The sequence below is a fragment of the Stegostoma tigrinum genome, unplaced genomic scaffold (genome assembly GCF_030684315.1).
Source record: "Stegostoma tigrinum isolate sSteTig4 unplaced genomic scaffold, sSteTig4.hap1 scaffold_49, whole genome shotgun sequence".
Taxonomy (NCBI): Eukaryota; Metazoa; Chordata; class Chondrichthyes; order Orectolobiformes; family Stegostomatidae; genus Stegostoma; species Stegostoma tigrinum.
Genome location: NW_026728419.1, coordinates 4,751,424 through 4,766,002, shown reverse-complemented (window position 1 = coordinate 4,766,002; position 14,579 = coordinate 4,751,424). Strand labels below are relative to the sequence as shown.

General features: G+C 39.9%; 1 protein-coding gene across 1 annotated transcript; it reads left to right on the top strand.

Moving 5' to 3' along the window:
* The first annotated feature begins 235 nt into the window (after positions 1-235).
* On the top strand, positions 236-12,397 carry LOC125450189 (ral guanine nucleotide dissociation stimulator-like 1). The gene is made up of 6 exons (XM_059644083.1): positions 236-390; positions 2,115-2,271; positions 4,058-4,273; positions 7,705-7,819; positions 9,262-9,376; positions 12,167-12,397. The coding sequence occupies exons 2-5, from the start codon at positions 2,233-2,235 to the stop codon at positions 9,372-9,374; spliced, it is 483 nt and encodes a 160-aa protein (XP_059500066.1). The 5' UTR covers positions 236-390; positions 2,115-2,232; the 3' UTR covers positions 9,375-9,376; positions 12,167-12,397.
* The last annotated feature ends 2,182 nt before the right edge of the window (positions 12,398-14,579 follow it).

The window sequence follows — 14,579 nt, the reverse complement described above, 5'->3', positions numbered from 1 at the left end:
GCAGGTCTGGCAGCATCTGTGGAAAAAAAGCAGAGTTAACTTTCGGGTCTGGTGACACTTCTTCAGAATTCTTATTGTCTTGTTCTGCTGTTCATAAAGCAGAAAAGATTGATGTGCCCACAGAAGAGATTTTGTTGCTCATTAGTCAAAGTAATGTTCAGTGTTCTTTTGCCTGAAAACACTTGCCTTTTGCAAACAAAATTATCATTCATGCAGTTTCAATTCTCTGTAAATGATTCATTTTGCCAAAAATATTCAGAGTATTGAACAAAGGCACCTGATTCTTTTTAAATGAATCTTGTCTGAACATGTTCATCTGCTGTCCTGCAGCTCCTCTGAACTCGAGAAACCGCCAAAGCCCAAAAAGAGTGTGTTGAAGCGCCTCAGCTGGTAAGTATCCCATGTTAAGCACTTCAGATATCTCATTATTTCCTTTTTTATCGGGATGATTGGACAGAAAGATAAGTACATCTGTTCCTTGACAAATAGAGACATTTGATGCGTGGTCATTATTGTTTCATTGGAGTGGGATGTTTTTAGTCACTGGTCGAGTAATTTGAGAAGATGCAAGGAGTGGTGGTGTTATTCTCACCTCATGCATGTGTCTAATGTAGACTGATTGATACAGATTCTTTGCTATGGCCATGAATGTAGAATGTGGACCTGTGATGAGCTTGGTATTGCCTCGCGATTCTCATTTTTCCACTGAGAAGTTTCTGCACCATGGCTAAATTTATGAATTTGTTTATGAGAGACAAGTAAGCAAAAAAGGTGTTACAGTGAATTAAATTTGCATATTTGTGGGCCTGTATAATGAAAACTAGCAATGTTTAACAATTTTGAGTGAAAAATCAGATTTGTGTGCTACTTTGTGGGTCAGCAGGCAGCAGAAATATCTTCTGTTGAAAAATTATCAGCCATGCTTCTCACATTTGAAACTCCACCTCAAAACTCAAATCTCTTTCCGTGTGGAAGTTGACATGAAATTATGTGTTTGTGTTGTCACGCATACATGTGTAAAGACTTCAAAGTTATTGTTTTCAGTAATGTTCCTGAGTTGGAGATATTATCTTATATTTCTGTTCAATAGGCAAGGACTGACCAGAACTCAGCAAAGTCAGATTTTTCCCCCACCTACCCGTTTAGAGTTTCAGAGAAAAAAACCATGCCTTGTTGCTGTGTTGTGCCTTGCAGCGATCTGGACTGTGACATGTGACTATTGTTATATAGAAACCAAGAAAGAGAAGGGAAACACTTATTCACTTCCTGGGATATCTTCTCTTTACATGAGTGTGGATGTTACATGGATGTGATTTAGGCTTCCATGGCTTAATTGTGATTCTCGAAGTGCAGGCAATCAACATTGCAACATTAGTGTGCAATCTCACATTTCAGCAGCCATCTGCTCTTGCTCCCTGTACTATTTAATGCCCAATATACCAACAATCAGGATTTTCAGTGTGGGAATTTTTTATCATGCCATCTGCTGTACTTCTTTTGAGAGTTTTGGAAAATTTTCTATGTTAAACGTGCAATATAAATGAAAGTTACTGAATAGAAATCCTAACGTTTGCAGTACCAATATACTGAAGGCTAAATTCAGAGTTCACTGTCCTACCTGACAAAGTGCTGTGTACAGTTTTCTATCAATTATCAATGGTGTTACTTTGTTTTATGTTTTATGTTTTATTTTTAATAAACTTCAGCTTTCGGGAAGAAATTATGTACACACTAGCATGTGGCCAGGTTGGGGGAAATTTTCCACTCTCTGGGTATTCAAGTCCACATTTTGGCTTTCATAAGATCTAGGTTGATAGCAGGTTGAATAACATTGCAAGAAGTCCAGATTTTCGTGCCATCTGAATATGCAAACATTATCACCTATTCATATACTCCCTAACTATTAGACAATATAACAGTGTTCAGTACTAGTAATACGAGCTCTTGGTATGAGTGTGCCACTGTTAATTTCTCACAGGTCAAATGTGGCGAACATCAAACTCCTGGTACTCTCATCATCAATATACCTTCATTCTAGTTTATTTTTTTTGACAGTTTGTCTAGAATGCAATGACGTTTCCATATTTTTGTTGTGTCCCCTTTCCCTTGTGCAGCCTGTTTTCAAGGAGAGGTGTTAAAGTACACAGCGCTCCAACTAAAAGCTCTGAGCAGCCAGCATCCCTTCGGAATGAGGATTCAGACGAGAGCATTACCTCAGCCAGACACTTGGAAATGGAAGAGCCAAGCACCTCGCAAAAAGCGCTGGAAAAGGTGAGATAGTGAGGCACTCATCACATAAAATATGTTGTTCTTGGAGACACTGGTTTGTTTAATAATGTCCAGACACTTTTTTCTTCTTTTCTTCCTTTCTTCTGTCTTCCTGCCGTCTATTATCCTGACTACACTTTGGCAGTCAAGAGGACACAAGGGTACTCAGTGATACCGTCCCAGCCACTGGAGCTGGATGACTGACTGGCCAATCTCCTTCTCCTTTTCAGAGCTATTAGCCTAATAGCCATTTTGATGTTTAAGCCAGACTGAAATCCTTATTTTGAATGCCGTTCCATCAAGCATCTTCATAATTGGCTGCTGCCAGCAATTTTCCATCCCAGGTTCCATTTGCCAAAGTTGGGTTACTTGCTTTCAGAACGAAGGCAAGACAGCTGTGCAATTCCCAGCAAAATTCAACCTTTGTGCTGGTTACTGAAGCATTTGATTCCAGAAAAGATATTATTCGCTCATGAAGTGAGAGCTGATTTTTTTTTCAGATGTGGTTTGCTTTGTTTTGTTTAGATATTTTATATGGTTTTAAAAATGTACAAAGGAAGCTGTACATGTTCTTTTAAAGATCGCCATATCAATAACCAAAATATTTCATCTTTAATTATTCACAGCATGTTTAATTTCTACACAGTAAATTTTAGTGCATGGGGTACATCTGTCGCAGCTTGAAGCTCACTGCCCACAAAAACAGTGTTTAGAGTATGTTGGACAGGTCTTGATCCAGCAATTGCAACAAAGTAATGCAGCTCTCTGCATGGAGTCCTCGTGACTGCATGTTTTGTTTTTCTTCAATATTTGGGCTTTGAGCTGTTGATTAGTGTGTTCTCTTCCAAACACCATTGTATTCTGGATGATTATCAGAGTTGTGTTATGGTTATTGTTTATAGAATATGTCTAGGACTTGTCCCAGGAATGTTTTCGCAATGTATTCTCCCATGAATTGGGCTAAGTATTATTAGGTCACATTTGGGTGTTTTGGAGTGGTATTTTTTGTTTTAAAATACCCTCTTCCTTTTTATAGATTCTCCTGTTTAGTGTTGTGACTGCCTCTGTATTAATAATAAACTAAGAGCTGCAGTGACTTGGATGATTTCGCTTCCGGTTTCTTTAGTTCTCTATCTCTGTGTGTTTTGCTGTTGCTATCTCTCTCTTTCTTTCTGCCAGTGGTGCTGTGCCGCACACATTCTGACCTGCACCATACACTTGTTGGCCCATTCGCAGTCACCCACACTTCATAAATGTGTGTTTTAACTCCAAACATTGTAGTTGTATTCAAGATTTCTGTGCGTAGCAGGGTGAAGTGGGCAAATAAATATTTATGTAAGCATGTTCACATACTGAGTGCAAACTGAAACCCCAAAGGGTTTATCTGACAAACTTAGAATTGAAGCACCAGTTTACATGGTTAAGTGAAATGACCACAATGTTACTGTGCTGAGGGAAACTAATTAGTAATTTATGGGCATGCTAAGTACCGAATTGTTGATGTTGACTGAACAGCTCGTAAACACAAACAGGGGTATAATTCCTCAGAAGTGATCTTTCCTGGTAGAGGAAAGAACTGCAAGTAAAAAAATTCACAAGACAGCAACGACCAAGAATTCATGTGCAACTTCATGTTCTTACAATTAAGCTGTCCTGCGCAGAATGCCTTCACCTTTATGGGCAGCAGGCGAGCATATTTTGTGGAATAATAAATATAACTGGAAAGGGGGAAGTTTCTAATGTGCAACAATTGACAAACGTCTTCTTAAACAAAATAATTATTCCACAGTCATTAAAATCCGTGGATACTGCCTCCTCTGGAGGTTCATCCAACAGTGGTGCACCAGCAAAACCAAATTATGACACAGCCAAGTCTGGTAGGCGTGCGGGTTTGGGCAGCTGCTGGTGTACAACACGTCGGAGGGACAACCGCCAGAATGAGAAAAGCTGCCTCATCCGAGTCCGATTAGAGGAGGACAGAGCACAACAATTCAAAATGATTTTGGTAAGTCCCTGGACTGGTTGCTCTCGTCATGCTCGGTCCAAATAATTGCCATTGCTCTCTGCCAGTATCGCAAGAGGAATTTTTATCCCAATTATTTGTTGCCATGCAGTCATATTCATTGTGTATTTTCCACATTGCTGAAGTCTTTTTTGGTCAATAGGAGTGCTTTGACCGTCATTTTGATACTGTTTTGTAATGCAGTAGCAATGTTTAGGTTTTAGGCCTGAACACATTTTCCTTGCATTTCTCCTGGCAAGGTGCAGCACTCTGTTGCCCCACTTTGTGGATGAACCGATAACTATTGAAGAGGAAATATCACAAATTAACACGTATCATTAACTGTACAATAAATCAGCAACGATGTACCAGATCTTCAGTTAGCTGACCACAAGCACTTTGGCCCATCTGTAAACTAATCGAGTAATATTAGCAGAGATATTGAATATTTCTTTCCTGGTTTTGGCTCATGTGAAATTTAAAAGGCTGGTACATGGAAGAAAGCACATCAAAAATGGGTTGGAGAAGAACATAGAACATTACAGCACAGTACAGGCCCCTCGGCCTTCGATGTTGTGCCGACCTGTCATACCAATCTGAAGCCCATCTAACCTACACTATTCCATGTACATCCATATGCTTGTTCAATGTCGACTTAAATGTACTTAAAGTTGGCGAATCTACTACCGTTGCAGGCAAAGTGTTCCAATAGCAAGAGTGCAATCCAAACCAGAATAGTTGCCTACTGGCTAGTTCTGGAAAGCCGAAGGAATATTGGCCAAATTAGAAGGCACATAGGTTGTTTTGTTTGATCATGTATTTTCCTTGAAAGGATCAGTCATACTCTGATTGTGCCTCCACAGAGGTCAGTGTGACGCGTGGAAATTGCTTCTGGTGTTTAAATATTGTTGACAAACAGCGCCTCTTTACTCTGGTAAAGAGAATATTTGTTAGCTTGTCAGTGAGCTGGAGATGGGCAGAACCAGCCTAAGATCTGAGGCAGAATTTGGATAAGCAAATGGCAAACAGCCTATTTAAATTGGACATCTATGAAACACAGAAAACAAAATTCTCAACCAAAATGACGATAATGTCTCCTGATGAATGTGCAACAAATTGTTGCCAACTAACACAGTCATGAGAGGCCAACTAGAGAATCGTGGAATGTTATCACAAAGCAAAACTAAAAAGCTTGACTTATTGTGTCTGTGCTAAATCTCAGTAAGAAGTAGCTAAATTCGCCACCCACCTCCCCCACCACCACCACCATTGCCCTTTTTACCCCTGCCCTGCAAATTTTGCTCCATGTAATTATTCAGTTGTCTTTAGAAAGTTATTTAATCTGCTTTACCCACCTATTCGGATATTGCAGTTTGGAAAAAGCAGGATTCTTTTTTGTTTTTGCTTTTTCTCCCCACCAATGACCTTAGATTTTGACCTTGGTACATAGTGTTAGAAGGGCCAGTAAACAGTTTCCCTCATTTACTTTAGTTAGCCTGAGCAAATGACTGTTCTTCATTATTCTACTTCATTATTCTATGTTCTCATCCTCACCCAATTTTGTGTCTATACCGCCACTGCCCATTTCATTCCACAGGCTTCAATTTTGCTTGCACACTTGTGTGGCACTTCTTCGAACATAATTTAGAAAATCCAATGTATCACCAATTAATCACTAAAATTAGTGATTAATCATTTAAAGTGTGAGCATACAGAGTGGAAAAGGTATTGGTTATTCAAAAAAGATCACTTTAGGGGATGTTAGTTCATGTAAGTTAACAAGGTGTCGAGCTGGATGAACACAGCAGGCCAAGCAGCATCAGAAGAGCAGGAAGGCTGACTTTTCGGGCCTAGACCCTTCTTTAGAAAGATAATGTAGTTCATCTAATCTCTAGTTGTGTAATATTTGACTCGACCACTTATAGAATTGTCAAGACGTACCGAACAAAATATCCCCCCAAACCTTTCCTATTTATGTACTTATTCAAATGTCTTTTAAACATTGTAATTGTGTCTACATCTGCCACTTCCTCAGGGATTTAATTCCACTACATTTTTTGGATTTTTCAGATTTGCTATCCATTAATATATTTAATATGATCTTTGCGTTTGACTGGGTGGCAAAAGTATTTTTTTTAGCCATGAACTCTCGCACTATTAAAGTAGAATTAAGTGTGAGTCTACTCAACCAGAAAACATTGCAGTTCTCCAGAAGAAACAGAAAATTTGCTGGTGCATTTCATCTTCCAGGTCATTGCTCAAACTTGAGCTGAGAAAAGCAATTTCCAAATATAACACAGAATTAAACAAAAGCAGACAATTGCCCAAAAAATTGGTCTTCTCAATATCCTGACTATCAAATATTATTCCTGTACAGTCACATTATGATTGAATATTAAATATTTGCACTGTCTTCAAATCACAAATTGCTAAATGTTTCAAACTGTTAAAGCAATTTTATGAATAACTTATATGAATAAGCATAACATTAGGAAATGTCAGACTTCACAAACAACATTGAGCCATTTGCTGTAATGACAATAAATGTTAAAAGCAGGCAAATTGTATGGGGGTAACAAAGTGGGAAGCTGGATGAACACAGCAGGCCAAGCAGCATAGCATCTTAGGAGCACACAATCTGACCTTTCAGGCCTAGACCCTTTTCTGATGAAGGGTCTAGGCCTGAAACATCAGCTTTTGTGCAGCAAAGATGCTTCTTGACCTGCTGTGTTCATCCAGCTCCACACTTTGTTATCTTGGATTCTCCAGCATCTGCAGTTCCCATTATCTCTGATACAATTTTAACCTCATTGTGAAGCCTCTTCCAGGGATACCTCACCTGAAGAAGTTACCCTCCTCTCTCCGGACAAACCTCAGTGGATCTCTCTCCCACTGCGACTCTCTTGTAATCTCTTCAGCCTTGAAACAAAGCTTTTCTGTTGAAGGGTCTGTGCCCGAAACATCAGCTTTTGTGCTCCTGAGATGCTGCTTGGCCTGCTGTGTTCATCCAGCTCCACATTTTGTTATCTCGGACTCTCCAGCATCTGCAGTTCCCATTATGTCAAATGGTGTGGGGGTTTTGGGTGGGAGGGGATGGAAGTGGATTATTTAAATTATGAATGTCGTCACCAATTACTTGTTTCAAACTGTGTGTATAGGTAAACTTGATCACTGGGCTCTGTTTCCATTCAAATTCCAACCTTTACTGTTCACAGTAACTGTGTTATGGTGCATCGAATGCAGATTTTACAATAACAGTCCTACCAGATATTATTTCATTAATGTAACTTTTACAGCTTTCAGTGTAATGTCCCAATTAGTTTTCTGGGTGAAAGCAGCTATATTTATAAGCCCTTTGGAAATTGAGGCTTTATATATTTCATTTGGTGTGTGTGTATAATGCATTAATGAAAAGTGAATGTTGTTTTAATTAGGTGACTAATCAAGATCGTGTATCTGAAGTTCTCAACAAAGCCATGACCGCGCTCAAATTTGAACCCGAGCGTCCTCAGCAATTTGCTCTAGCACAGATCATTGAATCAAATAAAGGTGAGCAGTGGAAATTGCTTCAATTTAAGTTAAATCTATTTCTGAACAGCATAGCCACTGCAAGGGAATTGATATTTTCTTTTGATTTCACCAAAAAGCTGAAGATATCTAAATTTGTACCATTTAACATATCCAACCCTGTTCAGCAGGATTCAACTCTGAGGAATGTAAAGCCAATAAACAACTAATATCTGCACCTAATAAAAGCAAATTATTTCATCAGATTGCCCTAAAGCCAAATCAGAACAAAGAACCACAAATGCTGGAAATCAGAAACTGCTGGAAAAGCATAGCAGCAGTAGCAGCACATGTAGAGAGAAGTCAGGGGTAGTGTTTGGAGTCCAGTAGCCCCTTTGTAAAACTACCTAAAGCCATATTGAGTGAAGGATGTACATCAGGATTTGGGTGTGGCATTATTCACATTGCTTTGTTCATTCTTATTTTAACTGGTTATTCCAAAATAAATGTTTCCTGTTGCTGAAATTAATCTGTTCTTCCCCTCTTTTTGGCCCATGGCTGAGAGTCCAGAAACATGGATGGGGTCCCTGCTGTCAAGTTGCTAATCTGTAGCAACCCTCCCCCCACTCCATTTCCTGTTGAAAAGTAGAAACGAGGACTCATGGGTTTAATTCTGCTGTGGTTTAAAACTTGCCATCCAGGCTGTGTTAAGCAGAATGCCTTATGAAAATGAAAGGTCCCAATGCCTTTGCAGCATGCTATCCCTGTCAGTTTTCAAAGTAAAGAAAAATCAATCCTCTGGATACAAGCCTCACTGACAAAGCTGGAATTTATTCTGCGTCCATCATTGCCCTCAGAAAATGGTCATAGGCTGTGTCACTAACTTGTGTTTGATTTAGGTGCCCTCAGTGGTGTTAGTTTCAAGATTCCAACACAATGCTGAAGGAGAGGATAGCTTTTCTCAGTGTTTTCACGTTGAACACACTGCACCTTTTTGTGTTTGATGCTGGTATCAGCAGAAATGACATGTAGCTGCTGGGTCATTCGTGAATCAATTGGGGTTTTGCATTGTTCTATAGGAAGGAAAATCTGACATCTTTACCTGGGCTACTGTCTGCTTGACTGACTCTTCACAGCCTCATATGTGGCCGAATAAAGCCAGTCAATTGTACAAACTGTCATGAAGAAGGCATGTGCCATCGGACAGCGAGGGGTTTGAAATGGATTTTAGTCTTGACCAACAATGCTCATCCTGAGAATGGGTCTCAGATATAATGGTTTTCAGTTATTGAGTTTACCTGAGGATGGTATAACTCCAAGATTTTCTCTTGTGTTTTGTAATACATTCTGAATCCTTGCAGTACATTTGTTCTGTTCCTCCCAGCCATTGATATTTCCGTACCCAGGAAGCAGTTGGACCTGTGCACAATCAATATGATGAAAACACGTGTGAATAATAATGTGCTTTCCCTCTGCTTTTTCAGTGCTCATACTTCCAGCCGATGCCATCCTGTATTACGCAATGAACAAGAAAGTGAGTCACGACTTCATCCTGAGATTCACTGAAAGAAGATCTTCATGTCTATGCAAGTTTTAGCTGTAAGGAACATAATGTTTCACGGGACTCTGATGGATCTCAAATCTCTGCTCAGTATCAAAAACCCTGCAATATATGAATAAATTACTTTGGCAGTTTTCTACTTTAAATTATTGGACAATTTGGATAGAGTGACTTGATTTCAGACAATTGCTTAACATTAACTTTTGAGTCCAGTGCTTGTTTGTCCTTTTCAAACATCTTGCACATCAGCTATTTTTTCTGGAAGGCTGGAGAATTGAACCCTGCCACCTGTCTTCTATGAACATCACAGTCATGTTTCAATTGGTTGGATGAGAAAAAGAATCTTTTACGTATCAATCTTGTTGACCAATTGTGATTGAATTTGCCTGGGTTGCTCAATGGTTGTTTGGTTAAAAAGCAAACCGGCCATTTGTTCAGCCAATGGCAGGATGATGAATACTTCAACTGAAGTGTTTGGTTTGGCCTTTAAACTCTTCAGCTCTCCATTCCTGCCTTCAATATTTTTATTTCTCCAGTGGTTTAAACTAATTTGGAGAGAATGCCATTGACATGCCCTCAACAAAGGGCAACTACAAGAAATAATGGAGTTGTTTATTACTGCCAGTGATATTGCACTTGTTTGAGACCTGAACTGTTTGAACTTAATGTTCAATTTTACAGAAAATTATTATACGGGCTACATGAGTGAGACCAAGTGTGTGAGAGTGAGATTATGTGAGTGAGATTGTGAGAGCACGAGTCAAACCATGTGTGTGAGTGAGTGCCAAGTTAGTGAGAGTGAGTGAAACTGTGTGAGTGCGTGTGTGAGACTGTGGGAAGTCAGAGTGAGACGGTATGCGTTAGTGAGACCGTGAGAGTGAGAGTCAGAGTGAGCTGATGTGTAAGAGTGAGACTGTGTGAAGTTAGAGTCAGACCGTGTGTGTGAGTCAGACTGAATGACAGTCAGTATGAGCCTGTGCGTGAGTGATACTGAGAGTTTCGGTGTGAGAGAGTGGGACTGTATGAAGTCAGAGTGAGACAGTGAGTGAAAGCGTGTGCGTGAGTGAGACCCTATGTGTGAGTGAGACTGTGAGAGAGAGAGTCAGAGTTAGATTGAGAGAGAGAAACTAGGGATTTGTATATGAATGAGACCATGCATTTGTGAGAGTGAGACCATGTGTGTGACCAAGAATGTGTGTGTGAGTGAGAGAGTCTGAGTGGGGCTGTGTGTGGGTGGGACTCTGAATAAGATTGTGTGAGAATGTATGAGTGAGAGAGCATGTGTGATTGAGTGAGTTTGAATAAGACCATGTTTGACTGAGACTGTGAAGAGTGAGATTGTGAGTGTGTGAGAGGCAAGGTGTGTCAGAACAATACTGTGTGCGTGAACCTCCAAGTGAGACTGCGTGCGAGTGAGGCTGTGTGCAAGTGAGGCTGCGTGCACTCAAAATGAGACTGACTAAGAGTGTCAGAGACAGCCTGTGTGAGTGAGACTGAGTTGGTGTGTGAGAGTCAAGATTCAGCATGTGTGTGTTTAAACCTGAGTTTGTGCGTGTGACACAATGTCAGTGTCTGTGTGGGAGTGAATCAAACTACGTGTGTGAGACTGTGTGAAGTGAGAATGAGACTGTGCAAAGTGAGTATGGGACTGTATGTGTGAGACTGAGACCATGTGTGTGAGTGAAAAAGTCAGAGTGAGGCTACGTATGAGACTGATGTGTGTGCGTGAAGTTGTGAGAGTGAAACTGCAAAGTCAGCATGACACTGTATGAGTGAGAGTGTGTGAGATTGTGCTTCTGAGACTGTGTGAGACTGGATGTGACTGAGACTGTGTGAGAGTGTGTGGGAAGTGAGTCAGTCCACGTGTGTGAATGAGTCGATTATTTGTGAGTGAAACTGAGTGTGAGTGAGGCTGCGTGAAGTATGAGTCAGACTGACTGACTGTGTGTGTGACTATAACAGGCTGAGTGAGAAATTGAGAGTGAGACTGTGTGTGTCAGTGTGAGACTGAATGAAACTGTCAGAGTGTAAGAGTGAGTGATTTGTGTATGAGGGGATATATTTGTAAAGTGCAAGCCATCTCAGGGAAAAAAAAACTAACAAACTAACCATTTATCCAAACCATTAGGTGAGATGATAAGTACTTCATCTGGACTGTTTGGCTCAGCCTTTAAAGTCTCCAGCCAACCTTTTGTGCCTTCAGTACTTATGTTTCCAGTGGTTTTAGCTAATTCTGGATTAAAAACCCATTGATATGTTTTTAACTCACTGCAACTGCAAGAAATAATAGCATTGTTTATTATTGCCAGTGGTATTGCACTTGTTTGAGACTTTAATTAGTGCTCTGCTTTATAATGAATTTATTTTGAATGGTTATATTGTGAGATGTGCGTGCGTGTGTAAGAGAATATATATTTGTAAAGTGCAACCCATTTTTGCGGATAAAAGGTATTTAAAAGATGCACAGGGGTCCAGATCACCTCAGACATGAATACTGTAATACACCTGTTGTTCCTAGTTTATCTGTTTATGTTCCATTACTCAGGTCTGTCATTGTTTCAAGTGGGTCTCATTGGTTAACAGCCTAATCTGAAACTCATTCATTGACCTTTTCATCTTCATGCAATCACATCTTATGTGGAGGACAGTGTTGGTTATGTATACTCACTTTTCAAATGGATCCAAAACAATAATCCATTCAAAGTAGAAAAATATCAGGAATTTTTAACAATATTTGAGTCTCTATCAAATTCACATTTGCACTACGTATAAATTAACACCAGGAACAACAAGCACTTTAACATTTCTGGCATTCCTTTCTTCCACAGGCAATGTTCGAGCCTCCTTCCCAATGTGAATCAATGAGCTCTGGTGAGGAAGGACTTTAGAGAGCTCACCACCCTGATTTTTTGAGAGGTCGTATGTATCTTATTTCCTTCTCCTCCTGTAAATCGCTTGGTGCTCGACATAGGATTCACTAATTAGACATTTACACATAACCATTTTAAAACTAAAATGGTTCAACATCGAGGCTATGCCAACAATACCAGCCACAGGTAGAAGAGGAAATCATCTGAGTTCTTTATCTAAGTTTTGTTTCTAAAAATAGTGTTCAGTAAATGTTTTTGATGTTCTTACATTTGTTTAAATTAAAAAACTTAAATTGCAATCTTTTGTTTCATTCTTTTTTGAAGTAGAAGACAAATTCTGGGCTGATGGAGTATACTTCATCTCTAATTAGTGCTGCCTCACTAAATATAACCTCCGATCAGCAATTTGTGTTGAGAGCTCACCTCCACAAACCATGTATCGGGGCAATTGACAGTAATAATCCTAGAGAGCAAGGCAGGTACCTTGGCACCACACAGGAAATCTCTATTGGCGGGGATGGGGCGGCAGCTGATGGAGAAATTGGTTGAACAAATAATGGCTCTGCCAGGATTGGAACAGTTTGTTTGCAATATGTGGGAAAGGTGCCTCCATTAAAAACGGCCTCTGATATCCGTCTACTCACTTGCATCACTGACCCCATGCCATTTGTAAAATGCAAGCTTCAGTGCAAAGGCCACATTGGCCTTGATGCACTTTCAAAGAGTTTCTGTGCAAGACTGTTGTATAATGGTGTTTGCAGTGACTGTCACATCAGCGCTGTGGGGCAACTCGTGCTGGCACAAGCATTGGTGGGACAGATGGAAGAGTTAGCTCCAGGAATAGTGGGTGTACTGTTGTAGTTTTCCTCATCTTTGGATTCTGGGGAAGTATCTGGAAAACTGCCAATGTGACACCCCTATTCAAAAAGAGGGAGGCAAAAGGCAGGTAACTTTAGTCCAAACGTTTATTGTTGAAAAGGTGTTGGGATCAATCATTAAGGAAATCATAACAGTGCATTTGGAAAGCAATAATCTAATTAAACAGAGTCATCATGACTCCATGAAAGAGAAATCATGTCTTACTATTAGTTTTTTGAAGAATGCTGAACTGAGCAGTTCGGGAGGAACCAGTACATGTGTTGTATTTGGACTTCGAGCAGGCGTTCAACAAGGTACCTCACAAAAGGTTCAGCCTTACAATAAAAACCATGGTGTTGGAGGTTATAAGGTGACATGGATGGAGAATTGGCTAACAGCCAGGAAGCAGTGAGCAGGGATTAGAGGTTCTTTTTCAACTTGGTGACCTGTGACCAGTGGAATTTCACAGGGATCAGCACTGGGACGGCAACTGTTTACAACAAATATAAATAACTTGGAGCAATGAAGTGTAAGTACCTGGGCCGAATTTGCAGAAAACAGAAAAATAAGTAGAAAGACGGGTTGCGAGAGAGATACAAACAGTTCACAATGAAATATTGCTATTTGAGTAGATGAAAAGCAAATGGAGTATAATGTTGGAAAATACAAATTTGGTACTTTTGGAAAGACGAACAAAAGAGTTGTTTTATTCAAATGAAAAAAAAGCAGAAATCTGCAACAGAGTTAATTGAGTTCCTTGTGCACAAAACACAGGAAGCTAGACACAGATGCAGCAGGTAAACATGAAGACTAATCGAATATTGGCCCTTACTTTAAGGGGTTGGAATGTAAGACGAGGGAGGTGTGCTGGTGGGACACATTTGAACTATGTCAGCAGTTTTTCCTCCCTTATTTAAAAGATATCATTTTACTGGAGGCAGCACAAAGAAGGGTCACTAGATGATCTCCAATGTGTTGGGATGACCTTATGAGCAAAGGCTAAACAGATTGGGACACGACTGTCTGGAAATTAAAAAAAACCGAGGATGTGATTTTGTTGAATTGTACAGGATTCTTAAGAGGCTTGACAGGGTGAATGTTGAAAGGATATTCCCTTCATGGGAGACTATAGGACCAGAGGGCGTAGTCCCCAAATATAAGGTGCCATGTTAGAACTGAATCTGAGAAGTAGCTTTATTGTCACATATACTCAAATGCCACGTACTGGGCCATTTTAGGTACAGAGGTACCCAGGTTAAGATTCTTAAGTACAAAGTCTTGGTCAGGAAGACAATTAGAAAAATAAAGAAAGAAAAGTTCCAGGATCATAGATCAGAGGAATAAGTGAGAACACTAAATAATAAAAAAAATCACTATGATAGATCATAGGAATAAATTTTAAAATATAAATGTAAAGTTAGAATGTCAGTCCTTTTAACACAGCTCGCGCTGGCACCGAGCCTCCAGTTTGAGTTTTGACACCTGACCATGCCAGGCTTCACTTTGAGCCTCT

Excerpts from the sequence above, each read along its gene's own strand:
- LOC125450189 (XM_059644083.1), top strand. The coding sequence starts at position 2,233 with ATGGAAGAGCCAAGCACCTCGCAAAAAGCGCTGGAAAAG. Across the intron at positions 4,274-7,704 it reads AACAATTCAAAATGATTTTG|GTGACTAATCAAGATCGTGT; the intron begins GTAAGTCCCTGG and ends TGTTTTAATTAG. Across the intron at positions 7,820-9,261 it reads GATCATTGAATCAAATAAAG|TGCTCATACTTCCAGCCGAT; the intron begins GTGAGCAGTGGA and ends CTGCTTTTTCAG.